Raw genomic sequence first — 20,862 nt, 5'->3', positions numbered from 1 at the left:
TACACGTGACCCCACTCTCTGAGGGTGTCTCAGGGGGAGTTGGGATACGCACATTTCCAATTCCCACATGTGTTTTAATACACACTTGTACATGTGTGAAATAGGACAAATATAAGCACCCTCCTAATTATTACTATTATTATGGTTGTTATTATTACTACTGTTATTATTGCATGTGTGTCACTCACACCTTTGTGATACATGTCCAGTCCACATGGGGAGTAAACTCATCACATCTCCTGTGTCACTCCTCAGCTGCTCCCTGGCACTTTGCCTTCTCTGTCAAGTTCTACCCTCCAGACCCCTCCCAGTTGACAGAGGACATCACCAGGTACTGTTGTACAGCAGAGCAGTGTGAAGAGGCCCCCATAGCATTCTCACATACTGTTTTTATATACACACACACATACTGTACATACATATAAACTGGCAGCACGCAAAGTCTCTCATAATTATCAGTTCTCACATTGAACTATCTCTGTCAAACAACAAACGTTTGTACAGAAATACTTTTTACGATTGTAATCATTTACAGGGCATATTTCACTGCAAAGGATTCAAAAACACACTCTATTTACAGGTTTAGCTACATTTGGAGTTCCACTGGCTGTTATGGATTAACTCCTCAACATTCTCATTGGAGCTTGCCTTTGGTGAGACCTTATTTGAACTAGTCCCTCTCCCCTTGTCTTGCCCCCCCCCTCTCTCTCTCTCTCTTTTATGACAGGTACTACCTGTGTCTTCAGCTGAGAGATGACATGTTGTCAGGCCGTCTGCCCTGCTCCTTCGTGACCCACGCCCTGCTGGGTTCCTACGCCGTGCAGGCCGAGCTGGGAGACTATGACACCGATGACCACGGTCCCGACTATGTCAGCGACTTCCGCTTCGCACCCAATCAGACGCGAGAGCTGGAGGAGAGGGTCATGGAGCTCCATCGTAACTACAGGTAGGAGTTATGGTCAGGGTCAAGAGTATCTTCTGACCACCAGAAAAATGATAGGGCCATGACTATGGTCACATGATCAGAATAAATGCTCTTGGCCCAGTTAGGTTTATTTCAGTTGCATGTTTGTAGTAAATCCATTTTGGTTACACCAGTGGTGTAGTGGTGCCTGGAAAAATGGGTATACTTAGATCAAACGGCCCATCTGGCAAAGGAAAGCGCCCTGTTTCAAAATTCTATGTTTTCCTATAGTTTTTTCAGGTTTAATAAAAACATTTCTGATGTTTGGGAATTTTTCAGGGGGAGGGTGTAGTTGCCCTTTAATTCAGTTGTGCACCTATCAAGAGACAGTTTGGCTAGCGGTGTTTCTATAACTGTACAACAATGTTGGCCTACAGAGTACATGCGATGGCAGAGTTTGAAAAACAAGTGCCATTGATACAAATCATCACGATATCATTCTGCCAGGAGACGTTCTTTGCAGTTAGCATTTAATTGGGAAGGTTTTTTTAGGAAAGCCTTTAGAAATATTCATTCAAACAGAGCATGTTGACTGAATTGCACATCGCAAAGATTTAACTAAGTGTAACAGGTAGAAAATAGCTGTTTTTGTAGGGTTTTTCTCCGATCAACCTTGTGGAGGTTGAGTAACAACCATTTAACCTCACCACAGTACTTAGTATTAGTGGCATCTTTCCTAATAGTATAGGGTGAAACGTCAAAAAATACCTCACTCAGATTATGTGGTTAATAGCATGGAGCATCCACCTGCAATACATCCCAATACCTAAGACAGGTTAGGCCCCCTACCCCAAGGCAGTACTAAAGAAAAGACAATTCTGCTTTAAAATAATGAAAATATATTTTCATAATTTCAAAGTTCACAGAATAGCCTACTGTAATCTACCTCACCTGCACGTGTAGCCTAGCTTGAAGACAACCATTGAAAACATAGCAATACAACCTAGCAGTCTTATGGCATTTATCTGAGATATAACAATAACAAACAAATAAACAAACAAAAAATAAATAAAGAATGACACCTGTTACTGTGTTCATGGAGTCTGTATGAGGGCTGGCATGGACTAAAACACAAAGTTACACATTGGATTAACAGTCAATAACACAATAGAAAAGTCTACGTACAAGTCTATGGCATTAAATTGGCCATAGAGGCAAAATAATTCAAATTTAGTATTAACACTGGAGTGGTAGATGGGCAGATGATGATGTGCAAGTAGAGATACTGGGGAGCAAAAAAAAAAATATCAATATGGGATGAGGCAGTTGGGTGTGCTATTTACAGATGGGCTGTGTACAGGTACAGTGATCGGTAAATATATATATTGATTGTAATTGTTCTCAAATGAGTGAGCGTTCATGTGCAAAGGATTAGCATTTAAATTATTATAATTATCAACTGTTTGTTGTCTTATCTCAGTCGACCCCCACTTCCCTTTTGTACACCAAGCCGCGATGCCAATTTATCCCACTAGGGAAACTCCGTTATAATTTCCTTGTAACTATCTACTGTTTGTTTATGGATTTCTGTGAATTACTTAGTTAGTAAATACATTATTTTAAGACAATTGATGTATGGATGACTGGATAACCAACAATTTACAATGTTTGGAATGAGACTAACGTGAGGTAAAGAATTCATGTCTCCAGCTTCAGTCATTTTTGCAATTTGTTCCAGTAATTGGCAGCAGAGAACTGGAAGGAAAGGCGGCCAAAGGAAGTGTTGGCTTTGGGGATGACCAGTGAAATATACCTGCTGGAGCGCATGCTATGGGTTGGTGTTGCTATGGTGACCAGTGAGCTGAGATAAGATGGGGCTTTACCTAGCAAAGACTTATAGATGACCTGGAGCCAGTGGGTTTGGCAACAACTATGTAGCGAGGGCCAGCCAATGAGAACATACAGGTTGCAGTGGTGGGTAGTATATGGGGCTTTGGTGACAAAGCGGATGGCACTGTGATAGAGTACATCCAGTTTGTTGAGTAGAGTCTTGCAGGCTATTTTGTAAATGACATTGCCGAAGTCAAGGATCGGTAGGATAGTCAGTTTTATGTGGGTATGTTTGGCAGCATGAGTGAAGGAGGTGTCATGACGTTGCCCTCTTTGGGTACAGCAAGCCCTATCCCCCTCTCCCCTACAGCAAGGCTGCTGTTGTCAGAGAGAGGTCGTAAATTCCTGGAGGAGATTATCTCCTCATGTCCACAGTAATGAGACAGAGTGAATTTTCATAGAGAACAAAGGAATTTCTTCCACCTCACAGAACTGGAGAACCGAACAACATTTATGTTCTGGAGAAGGTATAAAAGATCGTTGAAGAATCCAGCTACGAACGGGTCCTTTTGGTACAATTTTGTGACACTCATGGGAGACAATACGGCCACATTACCATAACACTGTTTATATAATAGATATGAGGTTTATATCTAATTGTTGTATAAGATGAATGACTGAAGATGATACTGTTTGTAAAATTGTGTAATGTGATTTTGGACTGTTTAAGGAAACTCCAATTCTCTTTTGAGTTTAACTAAATCAGAGGATCGCCCATGAGCTCAGTTAGGGTCATGGGCGACTCCCGAATAAAACCCCCACTTTGAGAATTTCTCAACAAACCATGTTTCCCTCAATTACGAGAGGACAAAGGTTGCAGACCAGCTTATCTCGATAACGAGAGGACCAAGGTTTGAGTAGATGGCTGAATCTTTTAACCATACCACGTGGCTAAACTATTAGACTATCGATACCGACAGAATAAGAACAAGTCTTTGATATTAATTACTAGTCTGCAGCTAGGAATCCGGTATCATTGAATGCGAAGACCGACAACTGCCGAAACATCTATCCATAAAGACATGAATGAATGTCACTCTGAATTATCCATTCTAACCACGACAGAGAGGGCGGACAAACACTCCAACAGAAACAAACTTTTCAACAGAGACCCCGATGACACACTGAGCGTAAATATATATATTGATTGCGATTGTTCCTGAATGAGTGAGCGTTCATGTGCAAAGGATTAGCATTTCAATTGTTATAATTATCAACTGTGTGTTGTCTTATCTCAGTCGACCCCCACTTCCGCGATGCCGGTTTATCCCACTAGGGAATCTTCGTTATCATTTCCTTGTAACTATCTACTGTTTGTTTATGCATTTCTGTGAATTACTTAGTTAGTAAATAAATTATTTTAAGACAATTGATGTATGGATGACTCATAGTGGTTATTACTGCATTGTCGGAACTAGAAGCACAAGCATTTCGCTACACTCGCATTAACATCTGCTAACCATGTGTATGTGACAAATACAATTTGATTTGATTTGAAGACTGGGTTCATGCAGATAACCAACAATTTACAATGTTTGGAATGAGACTAACGTGAGGTAAAGAATTCATTAATCAGAAGACTATTGATCAGATATGAAAACATCTGAAAAGTTATATTAGGAAAATTATAACTTTGTAATCTGAATATTTTCTTTGGTGCCCCGACTTCCTAGTTAATTACAGTTACATGATTAATCAGTTTAATAGCGTAATACGAATTACGGAGAATCTTTGATAAAAACTAAAACTATTTTAATGATAGTAAAGACACGACAGAGGCTTGGTTGCAAAATAGGAAGCTGATTCTAGATGCAATTTTGTATTGGAGATGCTTAGTCTGGAAGGAGAGTTTACAGTCTAACCAGACACCTAGGTGTTTGTAGTTGTCCACATGTTCTAAGTCAGAACTGTCCAGAGTTGTGATGCTAGTCGGGCGGGCAGGTGCGGTGCAGCAATCGGTTGAAGAGCATGCATTTCGTTTTTCTAGCATTTAAAAGCAGTTGGAGGCCACATAAGGAAGGTTGTATGGCAGTGAAGCTTGTTTGGAGTTTTGTTAACACAGTGTCCAAAGAGGGGTCAGATGTATACAGAATGGTGTCGTCTGCGTAGAGGTGGATCAGATAATCACCAGCAGAAAGAGCAACATCATTGATATATACAGAGTCAGCCCGAGAATGGAACCCTGTGGCACCCTCATAGAGACTGCCAGTGGTCCGGACAACAGGCCCTCCGATTTGACACACTGACCTCTATCTGAGAAGGAGTTGGTGAACCAGGCGAGGCAGTCATTTGAGAAACCAAGGCTGTTGATTGTGGTGATTGACAGAGTTGAAAGCTTTGGCCAGGTCGATGAAGACGGCTGCACATTACTGTCTTTTATCGATGGCGGTTATGATATAGTTTAGGACCTTGAGCGTGGCTGAGGTGCACCCAGATTGCATAGTGGAAAAGGTATGGTGGGATTCGACGTGGTCAGTGATCTGTTTGTTAACTTGGCTTTCTAAGATTTTAGAAAGGCAGGGCAGGATGGCTATAGGTCTATAACAGTTTGGGTCTAGAGTGTCTCCCCCTTTGAACTTTGGGTAAGTTTCTGCAGGGGTGCAGAGCTGTTGGCCGGGGTAAGGGTAGCCAGGTGGAAGGCATGGCCAGCCGTAAAAAAATGCTTTGTTGAAATGATCGATTATCGTGGATTTATCGGTGGTGACAGTGTTTCCTAGCCTCAGTGCAGTGGGCAGCTGGGAGGAGGTGCTCTTATTCTCCATGGACTTTACAGTGTCCCAAAACTTTTGGAAATTAGTGCTACAGGATGCAAATTTCTGTTTGAAAAAGCTAGCCTTAGCATTCTTAACTGACTGTGTATATTGGTTCCTGACTTCCCTGAACATTTGCATATCACAGGGGCTATTCGATGCAAATGTAATACGCCACAGGATGTTTTTTGTGTTGGTCAAGGACAGTCAAGTCTGGGGTGCACCAAGGGCTATATCTGTTCTTAGTTCTGCATTTTTTGAACAATGCATGCTTATTTAAGATGGTGAGAAAAACACTTCTAAAGAGCAACCAGGCATCCTCTACTGACAGGATGAGGTCAATATTCTTCCTGGATACCCGGGCCAGGTTGATTAGAAAGGCCTGCTCGCTGAAGTGTTTTAGGGTGCGTTTGACAGTGATAAAGGGGTGGTCGTTTGACCGTGGACCCATTACGGACGCAGGCAATGAAGCACTGATCGCAGAGATCCTGGTTGAAGACAGCAGAGGTGTATATAGAGGGCAAGTTGGTTAGGATGATATCTATGAGGGTGCCCATGGTTACGGATTTAGGATTGTACCTGGAAGGTTTCTTTGTAAATTTGTGTGAGATTGAGGTTGGAGGCTAGCTTAGATTGTAGGATGGCCGGGGTGTTAAGCATATCCCCGTTTAGGTCACCTAACAGTACGAACTCTGAAGATAGATGGGGGGTAATCAATTCACATATGGTTTCCAGGGCACAGCTGGGGGCTGAGGGTGTCTATAACAAGCGGCAACGGTGAGAGACTTATTTCTGGAAAGGTGGATTTTTTAAAGTAGAAGCTCGAATAGTTTGGGCACAGACCTGGATAGTATGAAACAACTCTGCAGGCTATCACTGCATTAGATTGCATCTCTGCCCCCTTTTGCAGTTCTATCTTGTCGGAAAATGTTGTAATTGGGGATGGATTTTGGTGGCCTTCCTAAGCCAGGATTCAGACACGGATAGGTCATCAGGGTTGTCGGAGTGTGCTAAAGCAGTGAATAAAACACACTTAGGGAGGGGACGTCTGATGTTAACATGCATGAAACCAAGGCTTTTACGGTTACATAAGTCAACAAGTGAGAGCGCCTGGGGAATAGGTGTGGTGCTGGGGGCTACAGGACCTGGGTTCACCTCTACATCCCCAGAGGAACAGAGGAGGAGCAGGATAAGAGTACGGCTACAGGCTATAAGAACTGGTCGTCTAGTGCTTTGGGAACAGAGAATAAAAGGAGCAGATTTCTTTTTTTTTTTTTAATTTTTTTTTTTATTATTATTTTTTTTATTTATTTTACCCCTTTTTCTCCCCAATTTCGTAGTATCCAATTGTTGTAGTAGCTACTATCTTGTCTCATCGCTACAACTCCCGTACGGGCTCGGGAGAGACGAAGATTGAAAGTCATGCGTCCTCCGATACACAACCAACCAAGCCGCTGCTTCTTTAACACAGCGCACATCCAACCCGGAAGCCAGCCGCACCAATGCGCCGGAGGAAACACCGTGCACCTGGCCACCTTGGCTAGCGTACACTGCGCCCAGCCCGCCACAGGAGTCGCTGGTGCGCGATGAGACAAGGACACCCCTACCGACCAAGCCCTCCCTAACCCGGGCGACGCTAGGCCAATTGTGCGTCGCCCCACGGACCTCCCGGTCGCGGCCGGTTACGACAGAGCCTGGGCGCGAACCCAGGACTCTGATGGCACAGCTGGCGCTGCAGTACAGCGCCCTTAACCACTGCGCCACCCGGGAGGCAGGAGCATATTTCTGTGCGTGATAGAATAGATTCAGGGCATGATGTACAGACAAGGGTATGGTAGGATGTGAGTACAGTGGAGGTAAACCTCGGCATTGAGTGACGATGAGAGCGGTTGCGTCTCAGGAGGCACCATTTAAGCCAGGTGAGGTCTCCGCATGTGTGGAGGGTGGGACAAAAGAGCTATCTAAGGCATTTATGGTGGGGCAGGGGGCTCTACAGTGAAATAAAACAATAATAACTAACGTTAACAGCAGTAGACAAGGCATATTGACATTAGGGAGAGGCAAATGACAGTCATTTGGTGGTATGGAACAATCCTTTTCCAGAACTAGCACATCCTATTTCTGCAACAATACTCCAACTTAAGTTACTTTCTGAATTCAGCTTCTCTCTACTTGTTATCATTCTCTCACTTTCTCCTCCTTTTGCAACACACTTGCCTGTGCACTCCCTCGTGCCACCTCTACCCAGGACCATTTTAGAGCCGGCCGTGACGTCTCCTGGCTCATAGTAGTCTTGTAAAGTCCCTGAACAGAACAGCAAAGCCATATTCCTAGACTCCGCCACACAAGACTCGGACCAAACTTTTTCAATACCTGGTTTGCATACCCATTGTTGCCTTTGTTAGCATTTACTGGTAGATATCATACATTGAAACGTCTTTCCTTTCCTCCATTACCAACTACCGATGTCGTTCTTCTGTGAGCTGCTCCATGTGCCTACCAGTTGAGAGCTGCGCACTCTTGCTGCCTGACAGATGGTATTCCGCTGAAACTACTAGGCTATGTGTGCGACTCGCATGAATATATTTCATGTGCTTTGCATTTGTGTAGGTTACTTTGTGCATGATTTCTCTATTGTTCTACAGTACATCATTGATACAGCGTATACCTCCACTATACTACTTTGATGCGCATCAGTGGGGATTAGGAAGTGAGTATACGCAATGACCACTGAGTGGGTATAGAGCATATACCTGCATAATAGTCCCCACTACTCCACTGGTTTCATCTCCATCTCTCATTCATATGGAAACATTGGAGAATGTTGAAACAGCTCTACTCAGACAGTGTCCAACAACACATCATACATATGTTGACAAATGCCACCACATTGCCCTGGCATCTGTCATGGCTGTCTACATGGAGGCCTTGCCAACACTATCAACACTTCCCCAGTCTCAGGGTCTCCTCCCTCCCTGTCCAGGCATGGCAACAGCTCTTGGTTCTTGGCCAAAGGTGGAGGAAGAGACATGGGAATGGATATATCAGGCCTACCACTCTAAAATATTAAATGTGTTCTCCTGTGTGAGTTGATGTATTTTTGTTTCAGGGGTATGACGCCAGCTGACGCAGAAATCAACTTCCTAGAAAATGCTAAGAAGCTATCCATGTATGGGGTGGATCTCCATCATGCCAAGGTATGCTGTTACATCAGCCTGATCACTAGATATTGACTTTGATTTCGGACTTTTGAAAAGGCCCTGAGAACGTTGATATAGGCCTGGGCGCAAATTTACTGGGCGCAAATTTACTGGGCGCAAATTCATGATGCTCTGAGCCAGAGCGAGCTGCTTAGAACACTGCTCCACCGCAGTTCACAATGTTCTAGCAAGCCGTGGGAATACTTGATGATACTTTGAGTTGTTTTTGTTTTAACCCTGTAACCACGTGGATTTAAGGCTGTAACCACATGGAATTAAGGCTGTAACCACATGGAATTAAGGCTGTAACCACATGGAATTAAGGCTGTAACCACATGGAATTAAGGCTGTAACCACATGGAATTAATGTGTAAAACATAGATGTTAATCTAGTTTCAAACTATGAGATTTTTTTGGTTACATGACATTTTGTGCGTCTATGTTCCTATGTGACTGTGCAGGATGATTTATTTTACCCTATACACCAACATATTACTTTATTTCCTCTCCTTCCCTCTCTTATTCCTCTCTTTTCATCATCCTCTACTCTGCCATGCTGGCTCTTGGCTGCTCCAGGATTCAGAAGGGATTGACATCATGCTGGGCGTATGTGCCAACGGCCTCCTGATATACCGCGACCGCCTGAGGATCAACCGCTTCGCCTGGCCAAAGATTCTCAAGATATCCTACAAGAGGAGTAACTTCTATATCAAGATCCGGCCCGGAGAGGTAATCTGAACCAAATGAGAGAATGGCTGCATTGTAGTTAAGGTTTTACCACCTTACAAAATTATGCTTTAAGAAATGTATGCACTCCATTTCTGTTATAACTGGAAATACGACCACTAAAGACAGTGTGGAAGCTGATGTGTGACCAGAGAACTAACCACGTGGAATTAAATCAACTTCCTGGAAAATGTTATTTGGACCATTGCTCTGGAACAAGCTGGACTCTACATGACAGCTAGCTAGCATTTCCGCCTTCAAAAGAGCAGTACACATAGTTGTAATGTGTGCTTGGATTTGTAGGTATGTTACCGCGTGTGATGTGTATGTGATTTTAGATGTGCTTGTGAATGTATGCCAATGGGTATGCTGTATATGTTTTATTGATTCTATGGAAGCCAGGACTCCCTGAAAAACAGTGGCAAGTATTACTGAGTGGACTATCCTGGCTAAATAAATGCAAATGAAAAATCGTATTCCCCCCACAATTTTGCTGCTCCACAGGCTTAGAATCTATAGCCTGCCTCTCACTCCAAGTCCCTGTTCAGTTCTTGCAGCGCTGCAGCCTCAACCTCTGCAGCCTACTGAGCTGAGCCCCCAGCCCAGTGTGACAGGCTGTCTGGCCAGGCCTTCTGAAGTGACAGAGCCCCATAGTGAGCCAGTGGAAGAGAGGGATAAAGGGAGCTTTTAACACGGCCAGTGCAGCTGCAGCAGCACCCAGAATATAGGGATGAAAAGTATAAATATAGAGCCATGAAATGCCACCCTCATGTTTGTCCCTGCTGTCTGAAAACTGCAGTTTCTTAGTCCTTTGCTCAGCTCAGTGCAGGAATCTGTCTGGTGGTCACAGGGCTGTAATTTCAGGGAGAGCAGATTACTGTAATCTTAGAAAAAAGTGTACCAAAGGGGTTATTCAACTGTCCCAATAAGATAGCAATTTTTGGTTCCAAGTAGAACCATGTTGGGTTCCATGTAATGTAGAACCCTCTTTAGAAAGGTTTCTTCATGGAACCAAAAGGGTTATTCAAAGGGTTCTTCTATGGGGACAGCCAACGAACCCTTAAAGGGTTGTGCATTCTTGGGAGTGTTAACCGTCCGGGGATATACAGCAGTGAATAGTTTCACATGGTGTCTTTTTGCTTAGAGCTCATTGCATCTCCTGAGTGACAAGCGGGCCGATTCAGCAAATGTAGTTGAACAGCATATAACTTAAAATTGTGACAGTTTGGAATATGAAATAAAGTGATGATGCATGTCAAGGTTGTTTTTAAGAATGTATCATGTCATTCAAAACTGCTGTCACTCCCTCATACTCTAATCTATGTAACCACAGTAAACAACTGCCCATCCCTCCCTCCTTCCCTCCGTTTCTGTCTCCCTCTCTGAAACCAGTACGAGCAGTTTGAGAGCACTATTGGCTTCAAGCTTCCAAACCACCGGGCGGCTAAGAGACTGTGGAAGGTCTGCATCGAGCACCACACCTTCTTCAGGTATCTTTTCCCTTCAAGGAGTAGGACTCTATTATGTTACACCTAGCAAGCCATTTCTCCTCAAGTCCTCTTCATCTTAGGCAGCCAAATATAGCTACCATCTCACCACTCACATCCCTCATGTCCACATCCCTCATGCCCACATCCCTCAGTAGCTTCTTCCCAGCAGCCTACAGCACCTGCTGTATTCTGCTACAGGGGAAGCTCAGGAGTGATTAGAGCACAGCTTTGATCAGGGCTCCGTCTCCCTATAGGCACCATCCACAGCAGCATTTTATTCCACAGCAGCCAGCACTACACTGAGGCTCAGGGTGTTTCCCTCTCTGTTTCCTCCTCATGTTACTTTGTATCTCTGGTGCTTCTCTACCCCTGTTACCTCACGCTTTGAGGAATTCACTGTAAGGGGAATAGGGAACCACATGCAGTAGTATAGAGCAATGTTTTCAACACTGCAACAGTGCAAAGATCAGAGTCCAATGTTCTCAGCATTTTACAAAGTTATTTATTACATCCAGTAACTAATCTCATACTAACATCTGGTCTTTCTCTCAATCGTATTGCTGTAAAGCAAGGATGGTGAATTTATCTTTCCCCAGTATTTTAAGTTAATCCTTGTTGTTTTTATACTGTTGCAACCAAAATGCCAGGTAATCTTCAGCTTAAAGTCCCCAGAATTAGGGCTGATGAATTCCTCTCTGTCTGTGTACTATACACCTCCAGGTTAGTGTCTCCAGAGCCTCCTCCTAAGGGCTTCTTGGTGATGGGCTCTAAGTTTCGATACAGTGGGCGAACCCAGGCCCAGACACGGCAGGCCAGCGCTCTCATAGACCGGCCCGCGCCACACTTTGAACGATCCACCAGCAAGAGGTACCTGCTGTCCCGCAGTCTGGACGGAGGTAGGTACCAAAGTGGTGTTCCTCAAGGGCTACTCACACAACGAACAATTGTTAAAAGTGAAAATATTGAATGATACATTAGTGGCTATGGAATATTTTTTCATACCTAAAGACAGTGTCTTAAGATGTACTGTAGATGTGGCCATATACTTACTGTATGTATATCTAATGCTGGACTGTTCTCTCGTAATAAAACAGTCCCACTGTGCCTTGGTCTAACTAGCAGAGTTCTCCCGGCCAGTGTCGGCCATGTGTGAAAACCAGGATGGTCTGTCCCAGCACAGTGGCAGTGAACACCCCCACCTCCACAGCCCCTCTGGGGACGAACAGGAGACAGAACTGGAACCACCCAGTTTGGAGCAGGACCAAGAGGAGGATCAGGATGAGGAACAGGATCTAGAGGAATACCACGACCAAGAGGAGGATGAGGATGGTGTCCCCACCCCCAGCAAGAAGAAGGAGATCAAGGTACTGTTAGGGTTATCACGTTACTGTTAGGGTTAGGGTTATCAAGTTACTGTTACTGTTAGGGTAAGGGCAGCATTTCCCAAACTCGGTCCTCGGGACATAAGAGCAGCAAGTTTTGGTTTTTGCCCCGAACACTACACAGCTAATCTAAATGATTGAAGCGTGATGATTAGTTGATTATTTTAAATCAGCTGTGTGTAGTGCTAGGGCAAAAAAAAAAAAAAATGCACCCTTTGGGGTCCTGAGGACTGAGTTTGGGAAACCCTGGGTTAGGGAAAGGTACTGTTAGGCAGATGGGAGGAAGGCTTGAGTGGGTAGCTATATGACTTAAGATACTATGGTGGTCATATCTGGTTCAGAGGGTAAATGGCCCAACCTAGCCTGGTTGATTGATCTGTATGTGCTTTAGCCAACTCCAAAAACATTCCCTGGGCTACATGACATAGGAGTTGGATAAAACACAAACAGATTTGTGGACCCAGGCTCAGCCTACTTGTTTCTCAGAATCAAAACATTCACATTTGATGGTAAGCGCCACTCTAGGATGGAAATAGGCTATAAGTAAAGATACAATGCAGTATAAGTAGGATGATACCTATGGAAGCTTAGAGAGACACACATCTTGTGTGGATATGATGTTTGTGTCAGGGTGGAGGTGTCCGTCAGTGCAGATTGTCAGATGGCAGTGACTGCAGGGGTGCTGCTGGTGCTAGAGTGTACCGCTGGATCTTCGGGTACCACTGTGACATTCCCTGCTGAGGTTTAAAGCTAAAGATTTAAAGCAAAATTAACTCTGCTCCCTCTATGCCACGCAGAGGCTAACCAGTATAGCTCACTATCATCACTAACTGCTGTATCGAACCTTCACTTATCTCTCATGCCAAGCCAACCTAACTTCTCCTGCTGCTGTTCTTTCTTGCTCTCTCTCCCTGTCATTCACTAATATGCTCTCTCTCTCTTTAACCCTCGCTGGCAAAAGGAGGATGCTGGGTCCCCACTTGACAATATACAGGAGGTATTTGGTGTCTGGTGGCCTGTCTGTCTCTCTGTCAGTCTGTCTGTCTGTCAGTCTGTGAGATGGCTCTATGCCTACCAGTCTTTTTGTGTTCAGTAATCCCACATATTAATGATAAACTAGCAGTATACCTAATTGACATACAGTGAGTAATCTTCTGCACCATCATATATTTGTTTGCACCCAAAGTATTACATTGAAGCTGCAAAGCATTCATTTGATGCTGTTCATTGGAGAGCCAATATTTTAAGGGCTGTCAAATTAACACGTTAATAACGGGTTAAGGCATTACATGCTTATCAGCGGTAAAAAATGTTGATGCCATTAATCGGGAATCCATTTCACCGCACGGAACATTTTAAGCGCAGAACACAACATGGAACACAGCTACAGTCTTAGCTTGCACCTTTACATGGCTGAAGACCGTGGGCCTCTAGGCAAAATGATGCCAAATATCACCGGAGCTATGTTTTTCTTTCTGCCTGAAATTGGTGCACGTGTCGTAGCCCATTTTAAATTATTTGCGAGACAATTTATATTTTATTTATATATTTTATTTATTGTTTAACTATCTAGTCATGTTAACTAGCTAGCAAGGAACCTGATAACTTGACCACTGACTAGGCTATTCACAAAATGTAGATGGCACAGGAAGAACTGAAAAGGAATATGCCACTAAAAGAGATGCTTCAAAGGTAGGCTGCATTTGCAAGAGTGGGTATGTATGACTGTGTGTGTGTGTGTGTGTGTGTGTGTGTGTGTGTGTGTGTGTGTGTGTGTGTGTGTGTGTGTGTGTGTGTGTGTGTGTGTGTGTGTGTGTGTGTGTGTGTGTGTGTGTGTGAGAATGCTAGTATGTGAAAGAGAGACGTGAGGGAGTGTGTTTAGGCCTATATCAAGTCAAATTGTATTAGTCACATGCGCCGAATAAAACAGGTGTAAACCTTAGAGTGAAATACTTATTTATGAGCCCCCAACCGAAAATATACGGATAAGAATAAGAGATAAAAGTAACATGTAATTGAAGAGGAGCAGTAAAAAATAACAATATACAGTGGGGCAAAAAAGTATTTAGTCAGCCACCAATTGTGCAAGTTCTCCCACTTAAAAAGATGAGAGAGGCCTGTAATTTTCATCATAGGTACACTTCAACAATGACAGACAAAATGAGAAAAAAAATTGTAGGATTTTTTAATGAATTTATTTGCAAATTATGGTGGAAAATAGTATTTGGTCAATAACTAAAATTTATCTCAATACTTTGTTATATACCATTTGTTGGCAATGACAGAGGTCAAACGTTTTCTGTAAGTCTTCACAAGGTTTTCACACACTGTTGCTGGTATTTTGGCCCATTCCTCCATGCTGATCTCCTCTAGAGCAGTGATGTTTGGGGCTGTTTCTGGGCAACACAGACTTTCAACTCCCTCCAAAGATTTTCTATGGGGTTGAGATCTGGAGACTGGCTAGGCCACTACAGGACCTTGAAATGCTTCTTACGAAGCCACGCCTTCATTGCCCGGGCGGTGTGTTTGGGATCATTGTCATGCTGAAAGACCCAGCCACGTTTCATCTTCAATGCCCTTGCTGATGGAAGGAGGTTTTCACTCAAAATCTCACGATACATGGCCCCATTCATTCTGTCCTTTACACGGATCAGTCGTCCTGGTCCCTTTGCAGACAAACAGCCCCAAAACATGATGTTTCCAACCACATGCTTCACAGTAGATATGGTGTTCTTTGGATGCAACTCAGCATTCTTTGTCCTCCAAACATGATGAGTTTAATTTTTACCAAAAAGTTATATTTTGGTTTCATCTGACCATATGACATTCTCCCAATCTTCTTCTGGATCATCCAAATGCTCTCTAGCAAACTTCAGACGGGCTTGGACATGTACTGGCTTAAGCAGGGGCACACGTCTGGCACTGCATGATTTGAGTCCCTGGCGGCGTAGTATGTTACTGATGGCAGGCTTTGTTACTTTGGTCCCAGCTCTCTGCAGGTCATTCACTAGGTCCCCCCGTGTGGTTCTGGGATTTTTGCTCACCGTTCTTGTGATCATTTTGACCACACGGGGTGAGATCTTGCGTGGAGCCCCAGATCGAGGGAGATTATCAGTGGTCTTGTATGTCTTCCAATTCCTAATAATTGCTCCAACAGTTGATTTCTTCAAACCAAGCTGCTTACCTATTGTAGATTCAGTCTTCCCAGCCTGGTGCAGGTCTACAATTTTGTTTCTGGTGTCCTTTGACAGCTCTTTGGTCTTGGCCATAGTGGAGTTTGGAGTGTGACTGTTTGAGGTTGTGGACAGGTGTCTTTTATACTGATAACAAGTTCAAACAGGTGCCATTAATACTGGTAACGTGTGGAGGACAGAGGAGCCTCTTAAAGAAAAAGTTACAGGTCTGTGAGAGCCAGAAATCTTGCTTGTTTGTAGGTGACCAAATACTTATTTTCCACCATAATTTGCAAATAAATTCATTAAAAATCCTACAATGTGATTTTCTGGATTTTCTTTTCTCATTTTGTCTGTCATAGTTGAAGTGTACCTATGATGAAAATTACAGGCCTCTCTCATCTCTTTAAGTGGGAGAACTTGCACAATTGGTGGCTGACTAAATACTTTTTTGCCCCACTGTATACAGGAGGGGTGCCGGTACAGAGTCAATGTGCGGGAGCACCGGTTAGTTGAGGTAGTATGTACATGTAGGTAGTTAATTAAAGTTAATTAAAGTGACTATGTGTAGATGACAACAGAGAGTGGCAGTGGTGAGGAGGGGGGAGGGCAATGTGAATAGTCTGGGTAGCCATTTGACTAGATTTTCAGGAGTCTTATGGCTTGGGGATAAAAGCTGTTTAGAAGCCTCTTGGACCTAGACTTGGCACTCTGGTACCTCTTGCCGTGTGGTAGCAGAGAGAACAGTCTATGACTAGGGTGGCTGGAGTCATTGACAATTGTTAGGGCCTTCCTTTGAAACTGCCTTGTATAGAGGTTCCTGGATGGCCGGAAGCTTGCTCCAGTGATGTACTCGGCCATTCGCACCACCCTCTGTAGTGCCTTGCGGTCAGAGACTGAGTAGTTGCCATACCAGGCAGTGATGCAACCAGTCAGGCTGGTGCAGATGTAGAACTTTTTGAGGATGTGAGGACCCATGCCAAATTTTTTCATTCTCCTGAGGGGGAATAGTTTTTGTCGTGCCTGCTTCACGACTGTCATGGTGTGCTTGGACCATGTTAGTTTGTTAGTGATGTGGACACCAAGGAACTTGAAGCTCTCAACCTGCTTCACTGCGGCCCTGTCGATGAGAATGGGGGCATGCTCGGTCCTCTTTTTCCTGTAGTCCACAATCATCTCCTTTGTCTTGGTCACATTGAGGGAAAGGTTGTTGTCCTGGCACCACATGGCCAGGTTTCTGACCTTCTCCCTATAGGCTGTCTCGTTGTTGTCGGTGATCAGGCCTACGACTGTTGTGTCATCAAATTTAATGATGGTGTTGGAGTCGTGCCTGACCGTGCAGTCATGAGCGAACAGGGTGTACAGGAGGGGGCTGAGCACGCACCCCTGAGGGGCCCCTGTGTTGAGGATCAGCGTGGCAGATGTGTTGTTACCTTCCCTTACCACCTGGGGGCGGCCCGTCAGGAAGTCCAGGATCCAGTTGCAGAGGGAGGTGTTTAGTCCCAGGGTCCTTAGCTTATTGATGAGCTTTGAGGGCACTATGGTGTTGAACGCTGAGCTGTAGTCAATGAATAGCACTATGGATTTCTTATAAGCTTCCAGGTTAGAGTCCCGCTCCTTGAAAGCAGCAGCTCTAGCCTTTAGCTCAGTGTGGATGCTACCTGTAATCCATGGTTTCTGGTTGGGGTATGTACGTAAGGTCACTGTGGGGACAACGTCGTCGATGGACTTATTGATAAAGCTAATGACAGATGTGGTGTACTCCTCAATGCATTGGAGGAATCCCGGAACATATTCCAGTCTCTGCTAGCAAAACAGTCCTGTAGCTTAGCATCTGCTTCATCTGACCATTTTTCTATCGATCTAGTCACTGGTGCATCCTGCTTTAATTTTTGCTCGTAAGCGGGAATCAGGAGGATAGAATTATGGTCAGATTTGCCAAATGGAGGGCGAGGGAGAGCTTTGTATGCATCTCTGTGTGTGGAGTATTGTTGGTCCAGAGTTATTTTCCCTCTGGTTGCACATTTAACATGTTGATACAAATGAGGGAAAACTGATTTAAGTTTCCCTGCATTCAAGTCCCCGGGTACTAAGAGCGCTGTGTCTAGGTGAACGTTTTCTTGTTTGCTTATGGCAGAATACAGCTCATTCAATGATATCTTAGTGCCAGCCTCTGACTGTGGTGATGTGTAAACAATTACAAAGAATATAGATGAAAACTCTCTCGGTAGGTAATGTGGTCTGCAGCTTATCATGAAACTCTACCTCAGGCGAGCAATAGCTTGAGACTTCCTTAGATATCGTGCACCAGTTATTGTTTACAAAAATACATTGACCACCGCTCCTTGTCTTACCAGATGCCGCTGTTCTATCCTGCTGGTACATCTTATAACCAGCCAGCTGTATTTGATATTGTTGTCATTCAGCCACAACTCCATGAAGCGTAAGATGTTACAGTTTTTAATGTCCCGTTGTTAGTTTAATCTTCCCAAAAACTAGTTATTTTTATTGTCCAAAGATTGCATGTTTGAGAGCAGAATTGAGGGGAGTGGGGGTTTATTCGATCGCCTCCTACTCCTCAGAAGGCAGTCCGCCCTCCGGCCTCTCTTTCTCCGCCTCCTCTTCACGCAGATCACTGGGGTTGGTGCCTGTTCCCGAGGGAGCCGTATATCCTCTACCTCGGGCTCATCAGGGTCGTGAAAGAAGAAAAAGGATTCTGCTAGTCCGTGGTGAGTAATCGCAGTCCTGATGTCTTTTCGGTCATAAGAGACGGTAGAAGCAACAATATTTATAAAAATAGCTTTAAAAATCAAATCAAATCAAATGTATTTATAGAGCCCTTCGTACATCAGCTGATATCTCAAAGTGCTGTACAGAAACCCAGCCTAAAACCCCAAACAGCAAGCAATGCAGGTGTAGAAGCACGGTGGCTAGGAAAAACTCCCTAGAAAGGCCAAAACCTAGGAAGAAACCTAGAAAGGAAACAGTCTATGAGGGGTCGCCAGTCCTCTTCTGGCTGTGCCGGGTGGAGATTATAATAGAACATGGTCAAGATGTTCAAATGTTCATAAATGACCAGCATGGTCAAATAATGTTGAGGGTGCAGCAAGTCAGCACCTCAGGAGTAAATGTCAGTTGGCGTTTCATAGCCGATCATTAAGAGTATCTCTACCACTCCTGCTGTCTCTAGAGAGTTGAAAACAGCATGTCTGGGACAGGTAGCACATCCGGTGAACAGGTCAGGATTCCATAGCCGCAGGCAGAACAGTTGAAACTGGAGCAGCAGCACGGCCAAGTGGACTGGGGACAGCAAGGAGTCATCATTGCAAACTGACCCTAGCCCCCAGACACATAAACTACTGCAGCATAAATACTGGAGGCTGAGACGGGAGGGGTCAGGAGACACTGTGGCCCCATCCGATGATACCCCTGGACAGGGCCAAACAGGAAGGATATAACCCCACCCACTTTGCCAAAGCACAGCCCCCACACCACTAGAGGGATATCTTCAACCACCAACCTACCACCCTGAGACAAGGCAGAGTATAGCCCACAAAGATCTCCGCCACGGCACAACCCAAGGGGGGGCGCCAACCCAGACAGGAAGATCACATCAGTGACTCAACCCACTCAAGTGACGCACCCCTCCTAGGGACTGCATGAAATAGCAATAGGGTTAGAGGCAGAATCCCAGTGGAAAGAGGGGAACCGGGCCAGGCAGAGACAGCAAGGGCGGTTCATTGTTCCAGAGCCTTTCCGTTCACCTTCACACTCCTGGGCCAGAAAAAAAAGTTACAAACAACGCAGATAAACAAACAAAAAAACACAATCGGTTGGGGGCACGTAAAACCTTCTGCTCCGGTGCCATTTTACATGTGTGTATATATATATGTGTAAAGTTATTTGAACAGTACAGATGGTTACAGTGTTTTCATAACATTGTTGGACAAGTGTAAAAGCTCTTTGTTCTTTGCATTCATAGAGCCAGTTCTTTTTTCTCCTATAGTCACACTCATTTATAATGCCTGAAGCTTTATTAACAAATAAAATGTTAATTGTCACTTGGGCCGAATAGAACAGGTGCGGACTTTACCGTGACATGCTTACTTACGAGCCCTTTCCCAACAATGCAGAATTAAAAAGTAAGAACAATTTGCAAAACACAATAAAATAACAATAGCATATACAATGAGCACTGGTACTAGGGTTTCAGTGGCGGGAACCCGGTTACCGAGAATTAACTCCCCAAATCAACCCGGTTACCGAGAATTAACGCCCCAAATCACTCCTTTTTCTCGGGATAAATAACTGTGAGAAACCGGTAAATTATAATAAAGAGCATGGGGTGAAATGGAACTGTTAAATTATATGTGATGTCTATATCTGGCTTCTTTAAGGCTTGCATGATGAACAATCTATTCTCAGCGTGGGGACAGACAGGCCATCTCAGTATGGGGCACAGTTCACAATGCATGTCGACCTGTCATCTCATCATGGTAACTTCTTTTCTTGTGACAGGTAGGCCTAAATTTGGCAACATAGCCTATACTACAGTAATATAAAGACTGAATGCGCGTCTAAATTACCCATCTTAATCTGGATTTCGGAGGTCATCTCATTATTTTATTGAAAATATATATTTTTTTTATTGCAGCAGTGGAGTTTTAAAACAGCCTATCACTCGAGTATCTGAGTATCTTGCTTTAAATCGTTTCTTTAACTCTCGCAGTTCAGTCGTTCTCACTCTCCATCAACTCCATTCAAATTGCATCCAAAATAGATAATCATGTTCTGGATTGATATATAGCCCTATATATAGGTGTCCTAGACTACCTCTTTCAGGTAATACATTCAAGGCAGTATTAGCTTTATATTTAGCTAACTAATGATTTGTTATGCATAATACGCTTCTATTTTATAGCCACTGTCTCTTGCGCAATACGCACACACCTGTGCTCCGCTGGCTTCTCTCCTTAAAAAAACGCTCCTTAGCACTTGGACTAGAATAGCTTGCTGAACATATATATTGTTTTGCATTTATTATACCAATAGACTATTTGAAGTGTTAAATACGGCAGCCAATATAACTCATGGGTAGTTTGAAGTGCGAACACGCAATGGCGGTAGGCTGTAGCAGTTACTCAGCTAGCAATGAGGTATCGGACCAGAAGCGGCCCTTTTCAGGGGCCGGAGCTAATTGAATATGATTGAATCGGCCGGAGTCGGGTGAAAATGAATGACCCCCCAGAATCGGCCCAATTACATCGGGTGGTTTCCGGTACATCGGAATGTTTCAGTCTACCGGAATTCAGCCGATTTACCAGAAACCCGATGCAATTTTAAATAA

At 44.0% G+C, this 20,862-nt stretch overlaps 1 protein-coding gene across 4 annotated transcripts in view; it reads left to right on the top strand.

The window, feature by feature from the left end:
• LOC139371296 (band 4.1-like protein 1) overlaps positions 1 to 20,862 on the top strand; it is a 169,081-nt gene that overhangs the window by 108,403 nt on the left and 39,816 nt on the right. For 2 of the 4 annotated variants that reach the window (XM_071111599.1, XM_071111600.1), the window contains 8 exons: positions 256 to 331; positions 728 to 946; positions 8,654 to 8,741; positions 9,321 to 9,473; positions 10,863 to 10,960; positions 11,681 to 11,856; positions 12,080 to 12,324; positions 13,304 to 13,339. In XM_071111599.1, coding sequence (XP_070967700.1) covers positions 256 to 331; positions 728 to 946; positions 8,654 to 8,741; positions 9,321 to 9,473; positions 10,863 to 10,960; positions 11,681 to 11,856; positions 12,080 to 12,324; positions 13,304 to 13,339 — 1,091 coding nt within the window. The remainder of the gene's footprint in view (positions 1 to 255; positions 332 to 727; positions 947 to 8,653; positions 8,742 to 9,320; positions 9,474 to 10,862; positions 10,961 to 11,680; positions 11,857 to 12,079; positions 12,325 to 13,303; positions 13,340 to 20,862) is intronic. The other 2 variants (XM_071111602.1, XM_071111601.1) reach the window with 1 other exon arrangement.

Source organism: Oncorhynchus clarkii, chromosome 17 (assembly GCF_045791955.1).
Source record: "Oncorhynchus clarkii lewisi isolate Uvic-CL-2024 chromosome 17, UVic_Ocla_1.0, whole genome shotgun sequence".
NCBI classification, from domain to species: Eukaryota; Metazoa; Chordata; class Actinopteri; order Salmoniformes; family Salmonidae; genus Oncorhynchus; species Oncorhynchus clarkii.
This window is presented reverse-complemented; position numbering and strand designations above follow the sequence as displayed.